This window comes from Balaenoptera acutorostrata, chromosome X, assembly GCF_949987535.1.
Source record: "Balaenoptera acutorostrata chromosome X, mBalAcu1.1, whole genome shotgun sequence".
Lineage (NCBI taxonomy): Eukaryota > Metazoa > Chordata > Mammalia > Artiodactyla > Balaenopteridae > Balaenoptera > Balaenoptera acutorostrata.
The window spans coordinates 113,827,568-113,851,173 of NC_080085.1; the positions used below are offsets into that span (position 1 = coordinate 113,827,568).

A 23,606-nucleotide genomic window follows, 5' to 3' on the forward strand; every position below is an offset into this window, starting at 1 on the left:
CTATGCCACAACCTGCTAGAGGTATTATGTAATATAGGCAAATACACAGGATTACCTTGGTAAAATCTCCCAAATTCTGAATTCTGAAACATATCTGGCCCCAGGGGTTTTGGATAAGGCACTTTAGCCTTGTAAGATCTGGGGGCAAGGTGGGGGTAGATACCCTACCTGAGTTGGGCAGGAGCAAAGGAGGCTGCACAACAAAGGTAGTAGATATTCAAGTCTGTGGAGAGGGAGGGCTTGCTGAGGTTCTAGCTAAGGAAACCCAGTTGGGTCACTCAGTCATTGGTCCAAAGGGCATGAACAAGGCTGAAAACAGAAGACAAAATAAAGACTCAGGAGAAAGAACTGAAATGGAACAAGAATAGTTTGAGAATGGGAGGAATGAGAAGGGGCCTAGATAGCAACAGGGGTAATATCTTTGACTATTGGTTTTGGCTGACAAATTTGACTATTTGACTTTGTCAATTATCTGAAAGCTGTTTAGGTACAAGTCTGGGTCAGTCTGGCTTTAAAGATGGAGAATTGTGGCAGATGGATACAGAGAGGAATGGGGCACAATGTTGGCCTTCTCTTTGTCTAAAGTCTAGAATCCCATTAGCCGGAAGCAGGGTCCTGAGAGGATGGATAGAACTTGCAGTGATATTAGTCTGAGAAAAGGATTTGTCTTTGGCTTTTTCCTATCTTTGTATTTTTAATGCTTTTTCTTGTGTTTGTGTAATATATGAAACATAAAGAAAAAGGCATAAATCATAAATGCACAGGTTAGTCAATGAAACACCTGTGTTATAACTATTACTCAATCAAAAAATAGAATATTATCATACCCCTGATGCCCAACATGTGCCCCTTCCCTAATCACAACTCCTTTCCCACCTCCTAAAGGTTACTATTCTGACTTACATAAATCACTTCTGTGCTTTTATTTATACTTGTGCTCCTCAGCATGCATCACTAAACTCTATAGTTCTACCAGTTATTGATTTTTATATAATCATTCAGTATGTACTGTTTTGTGTATGGCTTCCTTCATTCGACATTATGTTTGTGACATTCATCCATGCTATTGCATGAAGCTTATTTTGTTCCTTCTCACTGCTGTATAATATTCCCCTTGTAAATATGCCACAATTTATTTACCCATTCTACTGTAATGAGCATATGGACCATTTCCTGTTTGGAGCTATTAGGCCTAATATTTCTGCAAATATTTTTGTTTGGTACACATGTGCATGCATTTCTGTTAGTTGTGGGATCACTGAGTCATAGGGGCTGCACATGTTCCACTTTGGTAGATGCTGCTAAACAGTTTTCCAAAGTGTTATACCAATTTACACTCTTCCATTGCTCCAAATTATTATCAACACTTAGTATCGTCGGGTTTTTAAATTGTAATCATTCTGGTGGGTGTGCTGTGGTATCTCACTGAGGTTTAATTTGCATTTCTCTGGTGCCTAATAAGGTTGAGGACATGTTCATATGTTTATTGGTCTTTTGGATATACTCTTTTGTACAGTTCCTTTTTAAGTATTTTGTCCATTTTTTTTCCTGCTAGATTGCCCTTTTTTTATTCATTTGTAGGGGTTTTTTATGCATTCTAGATGCAAGCACTTTATCTATTATATGTGTTAGTAATAAATTCTCCAGTACTATGGAGTCCCACTTAATACTTTTTTTTTTTTTTTTTAATTTTATAGCTACTTTATTTATTTATTTATTTATTTTTGGCTGTGTTGGGTCTTCGGTTCGTGCGAGGGCTTTCTCCAGTTGCGGCAAGTGGGGGCCACTCTTCATTGCGGTGCGGGGACCGCTCTTCATCGCGGTGCGCGGGCCTTTCACCATCGCGGCCCCTCCCGTTGCCGGGCACAGGCTCCAGACGCGCAGGCTCAGCAGTTGTGGCTCACGGGCCCAGCTGCTCCGTGGCATGTGGGATCTTCCCAGACCAGGGCTCGAACCCGCGTCCCCTGCATTAGCAGGCAGACTCTCAACCACTGCGCCACCAGGGAAGCCCCCACTTAATACTTTTTTAAAAATTTTATTTATTTATTTACTTATTTGGCTGTGCCAGGTCTTCGTTGCAGCATGCGGGATCTTTAGTTGTGGCATGTGGGCTCTTTTAGTTGAGGCATGCGGGCTCTTAGTTGTGGCACGTGGGATCTAGTTACCAGACCAGGGATCTAACCCGGGCCCCCTGTATTGGGAGCATGAAGTCTTAACCACTGGACCACCAGGGAAGTCCCTCCCACTTAATACTTTTTGAGTCTCATTTTTTCCCTCTAATTTCTATCAGGCTCCTAGGGCCCAAATGACCCCCATTTTGCTAAGGTCTTGACAAGCTCACCCAGGCCCTGGGAGACACCTCACTAACGCTGCAGGGCTGTTTCCTTCACCTTCCCTTCCCTCCCCTTTCCCTCTCTCTCTCTCTCTCCCCACCCCCCACCACTGATCTTCCCTGTCTCTTTCTTCCTTCCTTCTGACATTGCCCATTCTTGGGGGGCTCATTATTATTCACAGGATGGATAGAAACAACCTCATTTCAGCGATGGTGCCAAGGCTGTCAGATTTGCCATGTGCTATTCATAGGTCAGAAAATCTTCACTCTGGAAAGCACTTAGAGATCATGTAATTCTCTCTTTAATGATGAGGAATTGAATGCCCAGAGAAATTAAGGGACTTGCCCAAGGTGGAAATTATGGGGCTTGTCCAAAGTCATACTGCATTTTTGCGGCCAAGCTAGGACTAGAACCCAGGCCTTTTGCATGCGTGTCCCAGCTTTTTCCACTCCACTATGCTAAGAAAGACCAGGATACAAGCTGCACATTGACAAGAGTGTTTTTTTTTTCCTTTTGAAAATAAGTGTTGTCTGTGTCTGTGTAACAACGTAATCGGTAGAGACTTTGGCTCATGTCTGTCTGGACCCAGGTTGAGAGATCACATCACCTCTGCTACTTTCCCATCTCCTGGCTGTCAAAGCCTGAAGGACAACAAATGGCTTGAGTAATGAGATGAGTTAAGATAGTGTCTCCCACGCTGAATTATGTGCCAGTTCCAGGACTACAGGATTCTGCCACAATCCATTTACACAAGAAATTAAATTGAAGATCTCAATGTAATATTCATATATTAAATCCTGGCGGACAATCAAAGTAATTAAGGCCAAATGCTCTGAATCATCCAGTGGCATCACGAACATTCTATTGCTGAATTTTTAGAAGGACTTATTTCTACAACCAATTGTCTTAGAAATCATTAAGGCTCTTTTGGAATGTGAATAATTTGAAAGCCACCACGGTACCCAGTACTACTCAAACCCATTTGCCCCCTTGAGAGAAGAATTCTGCTAGAAAGGGGTATAGGGTGGGCAAGGAAAATCTGATTTCAAGAAGCTGGAGTTAGGGGGTAGAAACCAGTCTCTGACCAACTCCTTCACTGTGTGTTTTTTTTTAAAGGAGTGGATATATTTCATCTTAAATTGAAATAGTTAAACTGATACAGGTTACTGAGCTAACCCCAGCCACAGACTGATCTGCTGGATGTGTAGCTTTGTTGCTCTTACAAATAAATGCTGATTAAAAAAAAACTTGCAGAATGGGGATGGCTCTGTGTAACCGTGATGAATAGGACGGACCTCCAGACCTACCCCCAGCAATGGGTCACCTTGTCTCTTTTTTTTATTAATTAATTAATTTATTTTATTTTTGGCTGTGTTGGGACTTCGTTTCTGTGCGAGGGCTTTCTCCAGCTGCAGCCAGCGGGGGCCACTCTTCATCGCGGTGCGCGGGCCTCTCACTGTCGCGGCCTCTCCCGTTGCGGAGCACAGGCTCCAGATGCACAGGCTCAGTAGTTGTGGCTCACGGGCTTAGTTGCTCCATGGCATGTGGGATCTTCCCAGACCAGGGCTTGAACCCGTGTCCCCTGCATTGGCAGGCAGATTCTTAACCACTGCACCACCAGGGAAGCCCCACCTTGTCTCTTAAAGTTCTCCAACTACCCTCATCTCTTAGTCCTTGTTCTTCACAGCTTCCCTTTGTGCACACCCTTGCTACAGCATTCCTGATAAAGTCCTTAAGTTATTTGTTGGTTCCCCTCTTGAAGTGTATGCCCCTCAAGGGCAAGGGCTATGTCTAAATCTCTCCAGTATCCCTACACCTGACCCAGTACATGCTTCAGACAAGGTGCTGGGTGTACAGTTGGTGAATGGATGGAAGACTAAATAAGCAAAGGAATGAATGACCAAGAGAACAAACTTACACAAATGTATCTCTAGAAAAGACAGGGTTAGTGTCATGGCAGCATCAAAGAGAGGAATGGATCTTCCCTTCTCTTCCAGTAAATGCCTTAATTCTCTCCAAAAAAACAATGCTCTCTAACCATCACCAACAAATGAAACCCTATCACCAAAAATGTGTAACTAAAAGATAAATAAAAGTATTAAGTTGTACCTTTTAGAGTTGTACTTAGAAAACAATCAGGTTATTTTACCTGAACTAATTACAAGACTTTTATGCATCTTGAATACTGCATACAAAAAAAGGTCTCTGATTCATCAGTTTTGCCAGTGGGAGTAACTAAAAGTATGCATATAGTGTAATATTCCTACCAAATTATTTCTTCTCATAAATATTTATCTATAGCCTAAGTTTGTTGACGCTGAGCAGTATCAATATTTCTTGGCTTTAGCTCATGTACTGCTCCCTGACTGTACCATAATTCTGGTTCATAAATAAGATATTTGAGAGATAGTTGACTGTATCTTGTTCACGTCTGTATCCCTAGCTGTAGCACAGAACTTGGCACAGAGAAAGCACTCATTGTCGAATGAATGAATGAATAAATAAATGAAGAGTGAGACAGGCGCCAAGGGATGTTTCCCATCATCAAGGTAGAGCTGCATAAAGCAAGCCCCATTCATTTAGGTTCTCTTTGTGATCAGTCGGCTACACTGTCTCTGAGCTTCTAAACCAACTTAATCTACCCACTCAAGCATTATGCCTCTTTTAAAAGGCAGTCGTCGCACCCCTCCATGTACCCAGCACAATCCAGAGGGAGTGGTGCAGTCTGTGTGTCAGCCCGAGCTGACACATATTGATACTGCACAAAATCAGTAAACTGGGGCTATGGCTAAATATTTATTGGGGCAGACAGTGACGCCATATTTGCTCAGAAAATTCAATCAAGTTTTGTCCAATTACTGCGGGTTTAGATTTGAACGAGTTAGCTCTTAGTCATAAAATCCTAGAATGTCAGAGCTGGAAGGACCCTTAGAACTCATCTGGCCCTGTGTAACCCTGAGATTTTCAAACTTTTCTTTTGCAAGAAACACTTTTTATCCAGTGAAATTTTATGGTGTTCCTCTCATTCAAGTGGGGGTGCAGGTATTAGATCTTGCTATTTGACCTCCTCCTCCTATCTGCTTCAAAATGCAGAGAAAAGGAAAGTCCAATGAAGTTAAAAAGGATCATGGAATACCAGGGGAAAAAGTCCTAGTCTTGGAGTAAGAGTCAAGACAGACTCCAAATCTGTCTTAGCCATAGGACCTGATATTCCACTATTTAAACTCATGCCTGAAGGGGCCTTTTGGATATGGTTATTTAAACTGGTTAAGGACATCTGTTCCCTGTGAAGGATGACACAGTAACTAACAGATTCATTAGCAGGAGTGAGTTTATTTAAATAAAACACACTGCTACCAATAGTCACAATGCCCAGAGGAAAATCCTGAGGGCAGGAGACACAAGGGGGTAAAATGTCTTTTATCAGGTACTTCAGGAAGGCAAAGAGAGGAGAGGAAGAGAAGAGCTAAGGTGGCACCTCCTCCTCCCACCCTGCCTGCTGTCTGCTTCTGCACCTGTCTGGTTGTATGTTGATCTTTTTTCCGTGCCTCTGTGTCATCTTTCACAGCAGTGTATCTAGTTCCTTGTCAGTTTCTGCCGGTGCCCATCCTTGTGTTCAGGTTGACTCTGCTGATACCTGTCTGCTTGGGTCTGTCCCTGCCTATGTCTCAAGTCTTTCAGCACCTGTGCACCTGTTTGCCTCAGAATGTCTCTGTGTCTGCCTAGTTTTGCACACGTGTGTGTGTTTGTGTATGCGTGTGCTCTTCTGTGTGTTCAGCACTCTGTATCTGTGACTTTTATTTCGGTAGGTTAATTGTCTCTACCTTTCTGTTTCTGCTTTCAATGCTTTACCCCTCAAGAATGACTAATGGTAGAAGTGGAAGGGAGCTTTCTGAGCTAGGAGGGAAACCTGGTGACTCTCACCGTTCTTAAGACCAGCCCCAAGCCCCAAGGCATTACATTGAAATCACGTGTGCCACAGAGCAAAAGGGAAAAGATGCAAATAGGAAAAACAAAAACAAAAACAAAAAGCATTTCTGGTGCCTCTTAAGACCTCAATCTCTTCTTCCATGTTTCTCTACTTCCATCATCTGTTTTATCCCACCCATCCTTCCTCTCCCATCCCTTTTTCTTTCACTCTCTCTCTTTATCTTTTTGTTTTATTTTTCTATTTCTCTTTATCCCTTTCTTATTTTTTTTCTATTGTATTTCTCCCCCTTTCTCCTGTTTCTGTTTATTTTCTTACTAGATTTTGCATTCTTCATATATTTTCCTTAGAAAACACTTTTCTTTCATTCTCTGTTTATCTTTTTTCTCTTTTGGGGGGCTGCTTTCTTACTGTTTTTCTTTCTTTCTCCCTTTCCTCTTAGCTCTTCTTTCTGAATTTCTTTTTATTCTATTCCTCTTATTTCCTGTGTCTCTTTTCTGTTTTTTATTTTTCTTCATTTTCTCTTCCTCTCCCTGTCTCTTTTTATCCCTCTTTCTTCATTTCTTTCTGTTTTTCTTTCTGTTGCGCATTCTTCTCTCTGCCAATAGGTTCCTATGTACGAATCTGTCCATCTCTTTTGTGCTTTGTCTTCCGCAAACATGCTTTAAGCATTGGGAGAGAGAATAAGTTCTCTTTTTCTGCTCTGGGCTGGGCTGTGGGTGGGTGGGTGGGGTTCATTACGTCTTCTCACTCACCGGTGGGTGGGGTCGTTGCTGCTCCCTGGAACCTAACCCTGTTCCCCGCCCCCAGGACCCGTCTGCAGAGTCACACTGCACTCCTGCGCTTGCATTCCCTGCACGTCCCATGCAGAGCGATGAGCCCCCAGGTGCGCTGGGAGAATTCATCAGCCGCCCGACAGGGCTAACGATTTACTCCTGAGAAATAATCCATATCCGGATAATGGATCACCCCGACTCCCTAAGACCATTTGTCTTGGCACTTAAATGGCACCAGAATCCAGGGGCAGAGCCAGGACTCTATCCCAGGTTCATTGGTAGATGAATAGGCTGGAATAATAATGTTAAGGATTATGATAAGGAACGCTTTGCATTTGCATGGTGCTTTTAAACTTTATAAATTTGGAGGTGATTAACCTTCCTTGGCTCATCACTTCTGAATCTGACACACTGTGGAACCTGCTTGCGAATTCAGAAGCAGGGGCTTTTAAGTGACTCACCCAGAGTCATCTAGCTTGTTACTGGCAGAAATGGGAAGAAAACTCTATCTTTCTGACTTCCTGAGATTCTTTCCTCTGAATGCTAGATGGCCTTCCTATCTCTGGATCTCATCTATCTGGGAAGTGGAAGCCTATCCTGAGAGACAGAATACTGTTAGACCTGGGTTTGAATCCTGGCTCTGCATTAGCTATAGCTGTGTGACCTTGGACCGGCCGCTTACTTACTCAGAACCTCAGTGTTCTCTTCTATAAAGTGGGGATCCTAATAAACCTTCCGCATAGTACTGTTATGAAGATGAAGAGAGATTATGCATGTAAAGTGCTTAATATAGTCCTGGCTCATAGTAAAAGCTCCCCGAGTGGTAGCTGTGATTGTTACTACTGCCTCTCTTTTTTTGCAGGATGCCAAGTGAACTCATACAAATGCATGAGAAACTTGGTCTGGGGGAGGGGAAGAGATAATTGATGAGCCAGCTTCCGCAGAGGTGTCCCTGAGGCCACTGATGGGGGAAGGGACCTGGAAGGATGAATTCTGATGGTGGGAGGAGCTAAGGATTCTACTTAGGCTGGAAGGACTGGCTGATTCTGAGAACAGGCAAAGAGAAGGAAGGAAGTTGGGGATTGGCCCTAAACATGTCTCAGCGGCGTGTTGCTCACCAGGATCAATTGCTGGCCTTCAATCCCAGCCGGCTAATGTTCCCCTTCTCAGGGTCTCAACTGTCAGTTTCCTGGGGAGATTCCCTTCCTCAAAAGCTGGACAGAGGACTTTTTTCTTTGGAGACTACTGAAGCCATAAAGGTTTTGTGGAAGGCCAGTATAAACTAAAACTAATGAAATCTTGTGTAGGACCATTTTGCATAAATGGAAGTTCACTGTACAAATGTAAAAATGATTATTAATACTCCCAATAATAACCATAACAATCAATCTTTAGAGCTTGTTTTGTGGAGTGTGGCTGCTAGAGGTTGACACATCATCTCAGATGGCGAGAAACATCCTCAGGGTCCACCTGCATGCAAAATCAGCCCGCATTCTTCTCCTCCTTTCCTGGGACCTCATCCTCCCAGAGTCACACACATAATTCAGCCTTCAGTGAAATGATTCTGACGCTATTGAGACTCCCTGGAGAATGGATGCCATGCAGAGGCAGTGAGTGTGGGCTCCTGACTTCAAGCTGCAGGAAGGCGAGGAATTGATACATCTCCTAAGCACCAAGGGCTCAACTCCTTTGGAGATGAGAAGGGCTTTGTCAAAGCCTGATGGTTTACTAATAATTCTCTCAGCTGAAGAGAGCTCCGTGCTTATCAATTGACAAGTATTTAGTGAGACCCCTCTGTGGGGGATCTAAAGAGGTTTGGCAGAGCTGACAATGTGGTTGAGGAGACAGACCACAGACATATAAAGATTATTGACAATACAAAGCAGTCCCTTCAACAAAGGGATGCAAGCAACTGGAGCAAAGTGGAAAAATATAAGATAGTTAGGAGACTTGACGTCACTTAATCTCTCTGAGCGTTGGTTTCCCTGTCGTCTTGGAAAGGCAGCCTAGTGGTATTGAGAAAACATTAATTTTGGAGTCAGACCAACCTGACTTAAAATTTCAATTACCTCAAAAACTAACTAGGGGTCCTTGAACAAGTTACTTAACTCCTATGGGGTGCGATTACCTTGTGTATAAATTGGGGTGTAATAGTAGCCCAGACCACATAGGGTGATGGTGAGGATTAAATGAAAGCACACATGTAAAGCACTGAACGTAATGCCTGGCACACGGTAAGCACTCGATAATCAATTCCTATTATTACAATATGCAGGGGGAAAGGCAGGGAATGTTTGGAAATACAAGGGTTTTATTTTCCTCTTCAGCTCTTTATATGCCTGACATTACATTTCATAGGAATGCAAACTCAAAAAGAAATCTTATATGTAAACAATAATTATAATATTCTGTGATACCTTTTATATGCCTCCCCGGTATTGCTCACTAAATTTGGTATGATCAAATTTACAGAACAACGAAATAGCAGAGGAGGCAAATTATGTATTCCTTGTGGTCTTGAGTGCCTCTCTGAGCTTCAGTTTTCCCATCTGTAAAATGTGGCTAAGAACACCTACTTCACAGGGCTGTTGTAAAGATTAAATTAAAATGTGTGTAAAGCACTTGGCACAGAATAGACAGAAGACAAATGTTGGCTCCATTCCCCTTCTCTCTTTTATAAAAATGAGAATAATAAAGAATCAACTTCACTGGGTTATTATAAGGGTGAAGTCAGGTAAATATACAGGAAATGTTTGTAAACTGTAAGACCCTAATAACAGGCTTTACGGAACATTTGTTATATACGAGACCTGTGCAATTAACAAATGTTAATCAATTAGGTAAACATTAATGAGGTGTCTCATATACACAGGACACTGTTTTAGGTGCTGTGAGTGATACAGAGATATCAGAGGAATTAAGGTGGGTGAGCCCCTCCACACAAGAACAGACCATTAAGGACAGGAACTTGAGAGATGCTCCCATTTAGGGTACCAGAGGAGAATGAAGAGCCAGAAGGAGAAATCATTGATAAGAACACTAGTATAGCACAGTATCCTCAGAGCCAAGGGAAGGGAGAGTTTCCATAAATAAGGAGGGATTCACAATGTAGCATTCCACAGAGAAGGCAAATAAAATTATGACACAGATGTGTCCCATTGGATTAGGACTCCAAAAAGACATTGGTAGCTGCAGTGATAGGGGTCTCAGTAGAGTGTGTGTATGTGTGTGGAGACGGGGCAGACACCATCTTGCTGCGGACCAAGGAATGAGCATATGGTGAGAATTGAGGGGAGCAAGTCTACACTGCTCTTTGAAGGTGTTAAGGAATAAGGCTGAGAAAAGGAAGATTGGATGATAGCTGAAAGGGGACTCAGGGTCAGAGAAGGGTTGTTTTCATATAGGAGAGTTTGAACGTCTTTGTGGGCTGTGGGGAGGAAGCCCATAGGGAAAGAGAAGATGAATAAGAAGGTTATTATGAGAGAGGGCTATTGAGCAGGCAGAAGTCTGAGACATGAGATCTGGGAGGTACAGCTAACGGAAGAGGGACTTCTTTTAAAAGTATAGTTGATTTACAACAGTGTGTTAGTTTCAAGTATACAGCAAAGTGATTCAGTTTTATTTATATATATTCTTTTTTCAATTCTTTCCCATTATAGTTTATTACTGAATGTAGTTCCCTGTGCTTTATTTTATATATGGTAGTGTGCATCTGTTAATCCCATACTCCCAACTTATCCCTCCCCGCTTCCCCTTTGATAACCATAAATTAACCTGGGCACGTATCTGGAAAAGATGAAAGCTCTAATTCGAAAAGATACCTGTACCCCAATGTTCACAGGAGCACTATTCACAAAACCAAGATGTAGAAACAACGTAAGTGTCCATCAACAGATGAATGGATAAAGAAGATGTGGCACATATATACAATGGAATATTACTCAGCCATAAAAAATGAATGAAATAATGCCATTTGCAGCAACATGGATGGACCTAGAGATTGTCATACTGAGTAAAGTAAGTCAGACAGAGAAAGACAAATATTATATGGTATCACTTATATGCAAAATCTAAAATATGATACAAATGAACTTATTTACAAAAGAGAAACAGACTCACAGACACAGAAAACAAACTTATGGTTACCTAAGAGAGACTTTCAATCAATAAGGAAAAAGGGATCATGGGGGAGCAAATGCTGCCAAGTTGTCAAGGGGACTGAGAACTGACAAGGGGCCACTGCATCTAGGCTTGGGAAGCTACGAGGGCCTTCAATAGTGGGCATGGAATGGAGAAGTAAAATAGTGAGTGGAGGCAGAGACCATCCATTTGAGAAGTTTTGCAGACCCAAGAGCAGGTAGAGAAAGGCTGAGGGAAAGACTGTGTCTTATGGTGAAGGTTGGGATGTGTGTAGGCAGAGGGAAGGGGTCAGTGGAAAGGGAGCAGCTGAAGGGACAAGAGAGTGAGAGTCTCTGGTGGCTGAGGTGGCAGCAGCAGGAGGGACTGAGCATCAGTGAGGAGGGCCCCCGAGAGGGCCCTTCCCACCTTTGAAGTGGGAAGGAAGAACAAAAAACCCAGAGAGGCCAAGGTTCTGCATTCAGTCCTTGAACCTGGCCTTGGACATTAATATCACCAGTCCTGACCCCATACCTTTCAGGGCATCTCTCTATCACTGAGTAGATTTGAGGGACAGTCTCTGAGGATAGCAAGGTGTGTGTTGGTGGATATACTGGTAGCTCTCTCTCTAGGGAGGCAGAAGAGAGCCATAGCCCCAGAGCATGGCCCAGCCAGGAGAGCCAGCCATCTATGACCTATACCCATGCCACACGGTCTCTTCGTTCCCAATTTCCTCCCTGAAATCACCACCCCGGAGCCCATCTTGAAAACAAAGTCAAGGTCCACAGTCGCTCAGAGGCTCGAGTTTTCCTGTTATTCTCTAAGGCACTGGGGGCCCAGAGTCTGTTGAATGCATCATATGGCCTTACTGCCACTTGATCTGGCCCCCGCTAGGACCCCTCCACTCCAGTGTGGCTGTTCTCTGGTCCTAGGCAGTTAGAGCTCAGATAGCCCCTCTTTTCCTTGTCCCTTAGCTGACAGTCTGACAAGTCTCCTGGGATTTGGAAGGTGGGCTGGCAGGGCAGTTAGAAGCCCTGGGTGCTTGAAAGTAGGAGAGGGTTCTTGGTCCCAGAAGTCAGGAGAGAGGGGCCTTGAGTAGGTGCCAGACCCAAAACAGCTTGGAAGATAAGGTCAGCCTTTAGCATCTTTAGTTCTGAGGCCAAGTCTGGTGTTCACATACCAGCCCCCACAGTGCCTGGGATGTAGGGTTGCAGGGGAGAAGGACAGACAACTCACTAGCTAGGGGAGGCTGGGCTCTGGAGCTAGCCCTGAGCCCTTAAGACTTGAGTTGTCCCAGGATTGAGTTATAGTGGAGAAAGACTTGCGTTGACAAATGGCAATTAACAAAGGAGGTGATTAAAAGTGAGAGGAGCTACAGCCTCAAAAATGTCAGCGGTTGGTGTGCAAGGGAATTTCTTCATCGAATTTTCCTCTGCCCTTCTCCCTCCGCCTTTTCTTCCCTCCCCTAGTGCTCTTCTTCCTTCTCCTCTGCTCTCCTCCTGCTTCCTCCATCCACCCCCACCCGCAGCTACTGATGTGATTTCTCATGATCTACAGTCAAATGCCATTAATCCCGACAGACTCACGAGGGTCTAGCTAAGTTGTCTGATGAACCAATCCTGTGAGCAGACAGACCAGGGGAAGCGGCAGGTAGACCACCCCCCACCCCCACCCCGCCCCCTCAGGGTAATGGAAGCTAAACCAATGAACTAGAGCGGCTGCCCCGAGAATAATCAATAAATCACTCGGGGTCCGAGAGAGGTGGAAAGCTCCCCGGCAAACAGTGCTCAGGACATATTCCATGGCCTCCTCTTCCGTGACTGTTCATGGCGCACCAGCCGCACGGGCCTGGCCTAACTCTGCTCTCCAGGTGCTGCTCCCAGATCCCGCCTGGCCCATCTCGGTTTCAGAGGGAGGTCATTCATTCCAATGGGATGCGACAGGTGCCATCTTCAGGCACCTGGCTCTGCTCCCAGTGGCAGGGACTGTTGTTGACTGCAAATCCCCCCAGTGCCATGCTGGTCTGAAGAGAGCAAGCCCTGGGGTGGGCAGATGACCTTTCAAGAGCCCACGAATCCAAGGTGAGATGACAGGTGTGATGTAATGGACCGAGCCCTGGACTAGGAGGCTGGACACCTGGCTTCTAGTTCCATTTCAGCCACTAACTTGCTCGGCGATGTTAGGTAAGTCACTTTCCCTCCCTGGATCTCAGTGTCCTCCCTGGGATGTGAGGAGGTTGGACTGGATTATCTCTAATGACACTTCCAACCCTGATCAGTGAACCCTGCAATTTAAAAAAGCAAGCAAACTATTTTTGGAAAAATTCCAGCTCTGATTAGATTGTGGGGGGATTCTTTCTCTAGGGCTTCCATTTAGCTGTGTTGCCACAAAATCCCTCACCTCGAACTCCCACTCAGTACACGCAGCCGTTTTCCCACCACTCAAGCTCCATCTAAGACATCAAAACCAGTCATGGGTCCAGCCTGTCCCTCCTGCTGAGCTAGTTCTGTGCTTGGGGCTGGGACATTCTGAAGGAGCCCCTGTGGGAGGGGATGTGTCATTGACCCCCGGATTTTCGCATAGGCGGGTGGAGTGGCTAACTAGGTTGGAGAGATTTCCCCCAAGTTTGTATTTTTTTTTTTTTTAAAGATTTATTTATTTTTATTGATTAATTGATTGATTGATTGATTGCTATGTTGGGTCTTCGTTTCTGTGCTAGGGCTTTCTCTAGTTGTGGCAAGCGGGGGCCACTCTTCATCACGGTGCGCGGGCCTCTCACTGTCACGGCCTCTCTTGTTGCGGAGCACAGGCTCCAGACGCGCAGGCTCAGTAATTGTGGCCCACGGGCCCAGCCGCTCCGCGGCATGTGGGATCCTCCCAGACCAGGGCTCGAACCCGTGTCCCCTGCATTAGCAGGCAGACTCTCAACCACTGCGCCACCAGGGAAGCCCCCAAGTTTGTATTTTCAAACTTTTTAACGTACAGCAAAATTGAAAGAATGACACAAATATTTGTACATCCCCTCATTAATAATTTGCCGTATTTGCACACTCTCCCTTCTCTCTTTCCTTCCCCACCCCCCTCTCCTATATTGTAGACATGATGACACTTCACTTGCAGATACTTCAGCATATATCTCCTCAGAATAAGAATGTCCTTTGCCGGGAGGCATTTAAAGGACCCTACGATGCTCACCTACGGGAAAGGCTCCAGTCTCTAGAGTCCAAAGGAGATCAAGAAGTATATGAGGTCTAAAGACCAGATTTAAATCTGCATATGGGTAGCGTGAGAAGGAGCTAAGCACAACAGAAGGAGGCACAAACAGGGGTCCAAGTGCAGAATGACCTTGGGCAAGTCACTTCCCTTTCTTGAGCTTCACTTTCTTCATCTGTAAAATGGGGATTGTGCTAATCTCTCTCCTGCCAATCTCCCAAGCTGTATGAGGCTCAGATGTGAGAGCACATGGGGAGCTGCCACACTTAAACATTTAAGGGCAAGTGATTTACAGAGATGACCTTCAGAGCTAGTAAAGAGCAGTCCTGGGCGCCGCTGGTAACACATGAAGTCGAGAGTCCCCCAGCTCAACCCCCAAACTCTTCTTACTGAAAGCCACAAAAGTTTCATTTATAATGGAAATTTCAGTGGCTCACACCTTTTGCAGTTTTTCAAAGGCGTAAACACTCACCCCAGTTCTTTCTAGTTCTTGTTTCAGATAACTCCATTTTCTCTTATTGATTACGGCACAAAACTAAAAGATCACCTCTCTACTTTTTCTTCTTTCTGACATTTTCTTCTGTGCTCCCCCTTAATTCCTACTATTCCGCCCCACCCTGTCGAGACTTCTAAGACTTAAAAAATTCTATCATCCTAACTACCCTTAGCTCAAAGAGCAAAATGCTTTACAAAATTAAGTGAGCATTTGGGATTTTTAACTTGATTTTATCTTTTCATTCAACCAGAGGGATATGTGTGTGGGAGATGCACTTGTCAACGAAAAGCAATTTCTCTGCCTCCTTGGGGACCAAAGCATAATCGTAGCTCTGTCTTCCTGGTGTCAGGATGAAACTTGCATTTTCCTGAGTGGTGTCAGCACACTGACAGACAGCTCCTGGGATCTACTGAGGGGTGCTGGAAAAGAACGGGCAGGGGGGTGAGAGGTCTCGAGGCTGGTCTTGGCTCATCTCTCCTCCCCTGGGTGACTCTGGGCTAGTCACTTACTGTCTTTTGCCTCAGCTTTTCTAACTTAAAAAATGGGAATAATTTTCTCCCATTTCTACCTCACAAAGTTGGTGCCAGGACCTTGTCAGGCTTTGGTGATACGAAAATGCTTGGAGGTAATAGGGCTGTGGGGGAAGAAAATAAAGTGCTGTAGAAGCAGTGTATCCTAGGAAAGCTAAGTAGCTGCAAAGGAACTTCAAGTTTTCTTTGTACGACTCCACTTGAGAAATGAGGAAACCAAGGTCTCGCTGAGGTTCAGAGAGGTCCCAAATGGTCCCCCATGATTTTGCTATATGTTCACCATGAGCCCAGACAAATCCTTCCCAAACAGAATAGCAGAGAGGCAAAGTCTTGGGGTCCTAAGGCTTATAGCCCCCTTTAGAGAACACATATGACCCTATACACACCATGTGGACCTTCTGATAGGACTCCTCAAAAGGGGGTGTTGGGAGGCAAGCTTGCTAATCTCCCAATTCCTTCCATGGGCCTGGGGGTAGTTACCTTTGTTATCTCACTCCTGAAATTGCAGAGACCCTCATAGCAACCTGCTGAGGAAGTTGGGCAGGGGGACAGGGACCCTCATTTCATAGAGGAGGAGTCTGGGGTTCAGGTTGGGAAGCAGACATATTTGCATCCATTCAGCCAGTCAGTCAACATGCCCAGCCTCACTCCTAAGATTTTAGCTTTAAATGCCATACTCTTTCCACGGTGCTTCCGCTGCCTCTTGCCTGATGTAAGGACCCCAAGTAGGGAATCCAAGTGAGATAACCTGACTGAAAAATGCTACATAGACATACACAAGGATTCTCAGAAAATCCAAATGAATGACCTTTATGGTGTATGCTCATTTTGAATGCCACTAGACCCTATCAGGAGTCAAGTTTTGAGGTTTGCTCAATTTCTCATGCTACATATTTACCCATACACCCAAAGGAAGCAGAGTGGGGTTAAAGGGATCAAGTTCTCCATAGGGCTGCCCCAGTGTTCCTTGTAGCTGGAGGGCAATGGGAAGAGACAGTGGTGGAGGGTTTTCAGGGAAAGACTTCTTTCCTCTATATTAGAGTTTCTCTAACTTTATTGGGTATAAGAGCCCCCATGGGGAGCTTGTTAAAAATGCTGTTTTCTGGTCCCCATGCCCAGAGATTCTTGTTCAATGAGTCTGGAGTGGGAGCAGGGGATTTGCATCATTACAGCACATCCCAAGTGATTCTGATGCAGCTGGTCCAAAGGACCATACTTTGGAAAATCCTGGTCCATGACAAAGTTTACAGGCTTTTGATGCTTGGAATCCCATTTAAATAGCAACTGTTTGCGTGGGTGCCAACTACTTTTGAGCTTCAGGAAGAAAGATAGAAGGTTTGAAACCTTTCTTCTCAAAGTCAGCAAGCCCCCAGCTTGACTTCATCATCGTGCCTTCTTCTTAGCTAGAATATGTTTTCTTCCTGCTAAAGACTTCATGGCAAACAATGACCTAAGTTAGGAGCAGCGTGCTTGGCTTTTAACTGGAATTGCAATGAGACACCCTTAAGAGGCAGCAAGCTGTAAAGCTCTAAGCCTTAAACTATTAGGGTGAGGGCATATATACCCAATGTGCCCCTTGTACACCTTGGTGTGAGGGGTTGCAGGTCCAGGCTAGCAGGTTCTTGGTTGCTCATTTGGGGTGCTAAGGACCTCTGCATTCTTGGAAAGGAGATACCATAACGGGTTATGTGGCCCTGCACAGGACGAGAGTTCTGCATTTTACTCACAGACCAACTTTTAGCTTTTTCTGGGTCACCAAAGCCAGGCCCAGTGTCCTGTACCAAGAGCACAATCCCAGCATAAAGGCCCCAGTCTTTCCCTTACCTAACCTCATCCTTTATTCTGTGGACAAGGTTATAGTTTTTTTCCTATAAGTAGTATTTTCTAACTCCAGAAAAAGATCTATAGAAAAGTTGGAAAATACTAAAATATGGAAATAATAAAACAGTTTAAAATTGCCCATAATTGCATTGCTTAAACAATCACTACTAAGATTCTGGTGTGTTTCATGTTAACACTTTTTTTCTATGTATAAGCTTATTATTTATTTGCACTGTTTATATAATAGTGTGCATATATTTTGCATTTTGATTATTTTTCACTTAAAATAACCATAAATGTTTTTTTCAGATTATCATATAGGCTTCCAAATTATACATTTAAAAATAATTCATTGAGTGAATCAACATTATATACATAGCTCAATATCTTGCACACAGAGGACATTTAATAAATATTTGTTGAATGAATGGATGGATTGATGGATAAATGCATTCCCCTATTATGTGACATTTAGTTAAGGGTAAATATTTTCAAAGGAAACAACACTAAGTAATTAAGTGGCAGAGGAGGTAGGTCAAAGAAAAAGGATTTGGGGAGAACTGCTAACTTGACTGCTAAATAAAATTTTTTGAGAATTCTGAACTCTATATTTCCCCTTTTCTTTTTTCCAAATGAGTAGGCTTTGGTTTGCCAGGAGCTTGTTCACAACTGTTAATATCCCCATTTTACAGATGAGGAAAACTAAGCCTCAGAGAGGTTAAATAATCTTCCTAAGATTACATAGTTAGTATGTAGCACAGTTGGGCTTCCAATCTAGGTCTGTGAGCATCCTTAGCTTTGTTCCTTTACTACATCACACCTCCTGCAGAAAAAAAAGTGACCAAGAGGGATAGTGGTCATGAGCTTATACTTTAGGTAGAGCTATTTTGGAATCAGAGAAACTTCAGTTACTGAGGGCCATTGGATTGGGCTGGGCAGGCAGCCTTTATGTCATGAGGGAGCCCCCCAAAAAAGTCTCATTCAGCTGGAAAAAAAAGAAACCCATTGAGACCATTACAAAAGCTGGTGGTGTACATGCTCGTGGGAAGAGGTAAGGCCGAGATTTCAATATCCAGAGCCTGAGACTGGACATTTCTAGATGTCAGACTTGTTTGGCTTGGCTGACTGGGTATTTGTACAGCAGAAATTGGTAAAAGAGCAGGTCTGGTGAATGTTTGTTGACTCTGATTGCTTTTAGAAAACAGAGAAAATTGGAAATGATTTAGAAATTGGTGTAAAGGCAGAGAAGTACCATGTTTCCCAGAAAGGAAGGAAAATGAATGGAAGCCCTTTAAACTCTGACTACAGCTCTGCTTTGCTAAGAATTGCATGGTGAAGTACAGGCGATTTTTTTCATTTTACGCACCTCTTTTGCTGCATTAATGCTAATATCAGTGGTTAGCAAAGCAAATGTAATAACTGCTCTCCCCAAAGGACTTGTGATTGCAGCTTCCACTCCTCAAGCCTGCAATCGAGCTGTTGGAAGAGGATTTTTCATATTACTTTCTACCTCCTCTAGCGTTTTGATCGACAGAGTCCCATTTTCCCAGCAGAGAAAAACAAGGCACAGAGTCATGTTTGTACGACTGCCAGTGGGGAACTGGGGGAGAAATTAATTTGGGAGCCTGAACTTGAATAGAAAAGGAAATTTCGATTAGAAGCCCTTCTTGCTCAATATGGTCCATCTCTGGTGGCTGTTTACTACCACCAGATCCCCCAAACACTGAACCTATAATGATATGTGCCCCCATATGTATTTAAAATTTAAAAATACAAAGCCATAAAAGAAGTGCAACGAAATCCAACACAGTACCACCCCCCACATTGAAATATCAAATATCAAATTCTTTCTAAAAATAAAGGTTGGTGCCCCTCCTATGCCAGTGCCCTGAGCAAAAAGCATAGGCGGTGGAATCCGTAAGTCAGTGGCAACTGGGGTGCACCCCATATTTATACACATTTGACACCGTGTTCTTTTGTCTCAGTTAGGGATCAACCCCCTCAAAACAAAAGTTCCCAGGCAGGAAAGCATCTCCCTCTTCCCCGAGGGATCCAGGAACAGGGCAGGGCAGGAACATTAAAATTACTTTCAACTTTGGGGCCCCTTGGGGAGCAAAACTCTTTTCTCCTACTCACATTTTTGATCCTCGAGAACAGAGCTGTGACATAACAAATCAGATCTGGAGCTCCTCACAGCTGAGGTGGTGCCTCCCCTAAGACAGGGGGTCCCCAAGGGCTGAGGCAGTGCCTCCCCTTCCGGTTCAGGGCTCCTAAGGCAGACACCACTTCCCGCCTAGATGGGGCCTCCCGAAGGCTGAGATGATGTGTCCGCTAAACGTGAGAGTTTCAGGGCTGGAATACAATCTCACCCTCAGATCTGAGGCTCCCAGGGGCAGGTGCACTATCTCGCCCTCAAATACCAGCTTCTAGGGGACAGGCTTGCTTTTTACGTGCCAGATTAGGGCCCCTGGGGGCAGGGGCCTCCCTTCCCTCTCAGATTCGGGGCTCACCAGGGCAGAGATGGCGTCTCCCCTCAGACTCTGGGCTCCCCGGGCTAGGGGCACGGTCCCGCCCTCAGAGTCAGGGCTTCCCGGGGCAGGAGCTGTACCTCGGCCTCCCTCCGCGTGGGGGAAAGGGGCTGCGGGACCAGCGGCCTCTCCTCCGGCGGGAGGGGGGGCTCCCCTGAGGCCCTGCCCCCTTCGTGACATGCCCGAGGTGTCCGGTGACCGAAACACTCTTAGCTGGGTGCAGGGTGCGGCTCAGGGCGTGGTCACCGGGGGCTACTTAGGGTAGCTGGCGCGGGGGCCGGCGCGGAAGCCGGCTGCGAGGCTGCGGCGCCGAGCGCTGGCCATGGCGTGGATGCTGGACTGCCTTTTCGCCTCGGCCTTCGAGCCCCGCCCCCGCCGTGGTGAGTGGGGCCCACCGAGTCGGGGGGCTGGGGTCCTTCGCTGGGGCTGCAGGCGGCTGCAGCCCCGGCCAGGCGCCCCGGGGCTTGGCTCGCCGTCCCTTCGCCTCCCTTCCCGCTGGCTTTTAGCTAATTGTTCCTGGCTCAAGGACTGCCCCGTCGAGGCCCCGCATAAATCACCGGCTTTGCCGGGAACAGCGAGCAATCGCGCTAATGGCTCGGCGGGATGCGGGTCGAGCGCGGGGGCGGAGTCGCTGGCTCAGCCGTCCTCGGGGACAGCTAGAGAGTCGGGGCCAGACGCGTAGGAGCACAGTCCTGAAACCCAAGGGCCCTAAAGGCCCAAGGATGAACGTCCCTGGCCGGGCAGCTAGGGCCCGCGAACCCTGAAGATGGAGGTGGGGGGATCCTTTTGCCTTGAAGCTTGTCCCACCTTGTCCCAATCTCAGCTACCGAATATCGACATGGGTCCCTCAGAGTCATCGAATTCAACCCCTTTATTTAAGAGATGGTGACACTGAAGGCCAGAGATGGCAAAGGCCTGCCCAAGGTCATACAAGGAGTTGGCAGCAAATCTGGCTCTGCTGAGGCCCTGCCAATTGCCCACTGCCCCAAAGCTCCCAATGGCAGAGGCCTGGGGTCTTTAGTCCGGGTCTTCCCTTGGGTACTTTGTTATCAATGCTGTTTTCCCTATCCTTGCGGAGTTGAGGACATAGGTGTGCGAAAGATCACAGCACCACTGTGATACGTGGGTGGCATTTCACCCCCTTCTTGGAAGTGCTTCTATAAAGTACGTTTTGGAAACTGATTATTTATTTTTCCTCCTTAAAGTTTCAGGACACTTATCTTTTCTGTTTGAGATTTCCCAGGACCCCCACCCACACTGTCCTTCACTCCCCCTTGGTAGGCCCCACCCCCTCGAGGCTGCCACCTGCCCCCACTGCCACCTGTTTTTCCATAGTCTCCACCTCCAAAATCTATATTGGTGAGAGTGCGTCATTGGTCGCCAGCCATAGACCAAACCTGGGGTTGTCTCCTCTTTCCTCTGCCCCCTCACAGGCTGGGGAGGAGGGGCCTCAGCAACTTAATTTTGCAGAAACCCATGTTTAGTCCTTGCCGGCCCCAGCACCCTGAGAACCATCCCAGGAGTCTGACCTACTACTAAGGGACTGCAGCATGCTTAGCAAGTTCAAGAGCTGTCTCTGGCAGGCCGCAAGTTCTCTGAGAAAGCAAAAGATCTGCATACACAGAGAGTTGTTTCGTTCTGTATATTTTTTCAAGTTTATGTGATCCCGGTGAATCGAACAAAATTAAGGGTGTTTTCTAAGATGCCTTTTAAGGCCTTACAGCTCAAACACCCTACCCTTGTAAACACCCTGCCCTGGTAAAGGGGGTAGGGTGAACCATTCCATCCCTGCCTGGCCTGCAAGGCTGTTGTGTGACTCCAATGAGATCAAGGATATGAAGTCTCCTTTATGAATAACCCCATTGGGAAGGGGTCAGTATCACACAAGGAAGCCCATCCCCGTCTAAAAACAGTCATTTCTATTAGAATTAGGAGGCTTTTCCTTAAACTGAACCCAAATCTCTCTTTTTCTGGCTCTGGCACTGACCTTCACGATCCTTCCAAGAGAACAGTGCCAGCCCTCTCCATTCCCCCACCCCCACTCACCCCTGTTTTTATCCAGGCCAAACCTCCCCAGTTCCTTCATCTGTTTAACATGTGACATGGCTACAAGGCCCCTACCTGCATCTAGCTGCTCTTCTTTGAGCATGCTCCAAGTTGTGAATGCCCAGTGACCTGGCCAAAAGAGGATTTCCAGCTGTGTCCCTGTAAATATAGTCCTGGATGGCTGACTTTCCCTCTTTTGGAAGCCCACGTTCACACTCATGGTACACAGACACATAGCCACAAATACACACATACGTACACATTCCCACACCCGCACATGCCCACATACAAAGTCACCAACGCACAAACACATACTTCACATGCACCACATACTTTTCACACACAATGCAACATAACCACATCACACACGCATGCACTACACACAAATCCTTTGTACATGCCGCGTAGTTCACACACAAATAACTAATTTATATTGGGAGTACTTTCTTCACCTGAAATGACTCACTTTTTAAAAAGTAAACTCACGTTCTTTTCAGAGTCTCCATTCTGTATTTTGTTGTTTGAATCCAAGTGCAAGACCTTGTATTTGCTACTGCATTTCCAGTCTGACGAGACCTGTCCCCCCTGCATATGCCAGTGGTACACCACTGCCTCCCCCAGCTCTATTACTTCTACAGAGCAGCTAGTATATGTGAAGTAGTTCCCAGATGCTGGGCCCTAGTCTCAGTCCTTTACATGTATGATCTCACTTAAGTCACACAACATCACTTTGAAATAAGTAATTAGTCTTTGGGTACAGTTTTTGACCAGGTAAGAGCTCATTCACTGCAACCCTCCCCCCGCCCCACCAAGAAATGCTGTGCAATATGAAAGGTAACTTTGTGCATAACTATTGATATTCCGTAGGGCTACAATTGCCCTTGGTGCCTCCCTTCAAATGCCTTCCAGAAATCCTCAGGAGTCAGAGGGAGGGAGTAGCTGGCCGATGATTGGGAAGAGTGGGGGAAGTATTCTAAATGTCCCGTCACCCACCCACCCACCTCTTGCTAAGGAGATTGTTGGTACGTCAGAACAATCTTTTGAGGGTTGCAGTGGGCAATCGATGACCATATGAAGACATTTGGGAGAGGCATCATTGAGATCTGGGAAGAAGGGGGACCCAGAAAGGTCTTCTTTCCCAGGGCAAGGGACAGCACGACTGACCCACTTGAAATTCTCTCCCCAGTTCACTCCTGGCATTGGATTTAGCCTCAGACAATTGGACTTCTGTAAAGCAGCCAAAACTCTAAAGCTGAAGGGACCCTAGGGCCCACTTTACATACAAATTTGATCTTTTCTTGGGGATGGGACCCAATCGATTCGCTGAGGCCAGGCCTGGTTGAGCCGCACAGGATTAGTTCCCAAAGCTGGGGCGAGTTTGCCAATGAGACACCCCACTTCCCTGGTCATAGCATCAGACTAGCACCCTCATCCACTAATGGCAGGACTTCCCAAAGTTCCTTTGAAAATCATTTGTTTCCACTTCAAAAGGTATTTCTCCATAGGAAAAAAATGTGACACTCTATAGAGCTTAGGTTCCTAGGTTAGGCCATGCTTTACCAACCATAAGGATAGAATGCAGAATCTGTGTGATGAAAACTGGTAGAAAATAATACTCTTGCAAGTGTACCTCAGGCTCCAGCAGTAGAGCTGACATTCATCAAGCTTAAATATCAAATGACAGAAAGCATATTGGGCATTGATAGAGCAGGATACCAGGTCCCTGAGGGTGACGATGGCAACAGGAAAAGCAGTTTCATTCCCTTTTTCACACTTATCAGCCAAGACAACCTAAATGTCCAACTGTAGTGGAATGGTT

The 23,606-nt window shown here is 45.6% G+C and overlaps 1 protein-coding gene across 5 annotated transcripts in view; it reads left to right on the forward strand.

Annotated features, from left to right (window-relative positions):
* Positions 1–23,606, forward strand: part of ARHGAP36 (Rho GTPase activating protein 36) — a 172,255-nt gene that overhangs the window by 121,561 nt on the left and 27,088 nt on the right. Inside the window, exon 1 of one of the 5 annotated variants that reach the window (XM_057538174.1) lies at positions 20,035–20,121. The exons of 3 other annotated variants lie outside the window; for them this stretch is intronic. Coding sequence is in view for 1 of the 2 variants with exons in the window: in XM_057538171.1 (XP_057394154.1) it covers positions 20,064–20,121 (58 nt within the window). In the remaining variant the exon portion in view is untranslated. Of the gene's footprint in view, positions 1–20,034; positions 20,122–23,606 lie in introns of those variants that run through there. One more of the 5 variants, XM_057538171.1, reaches the window with a different exon arrangement.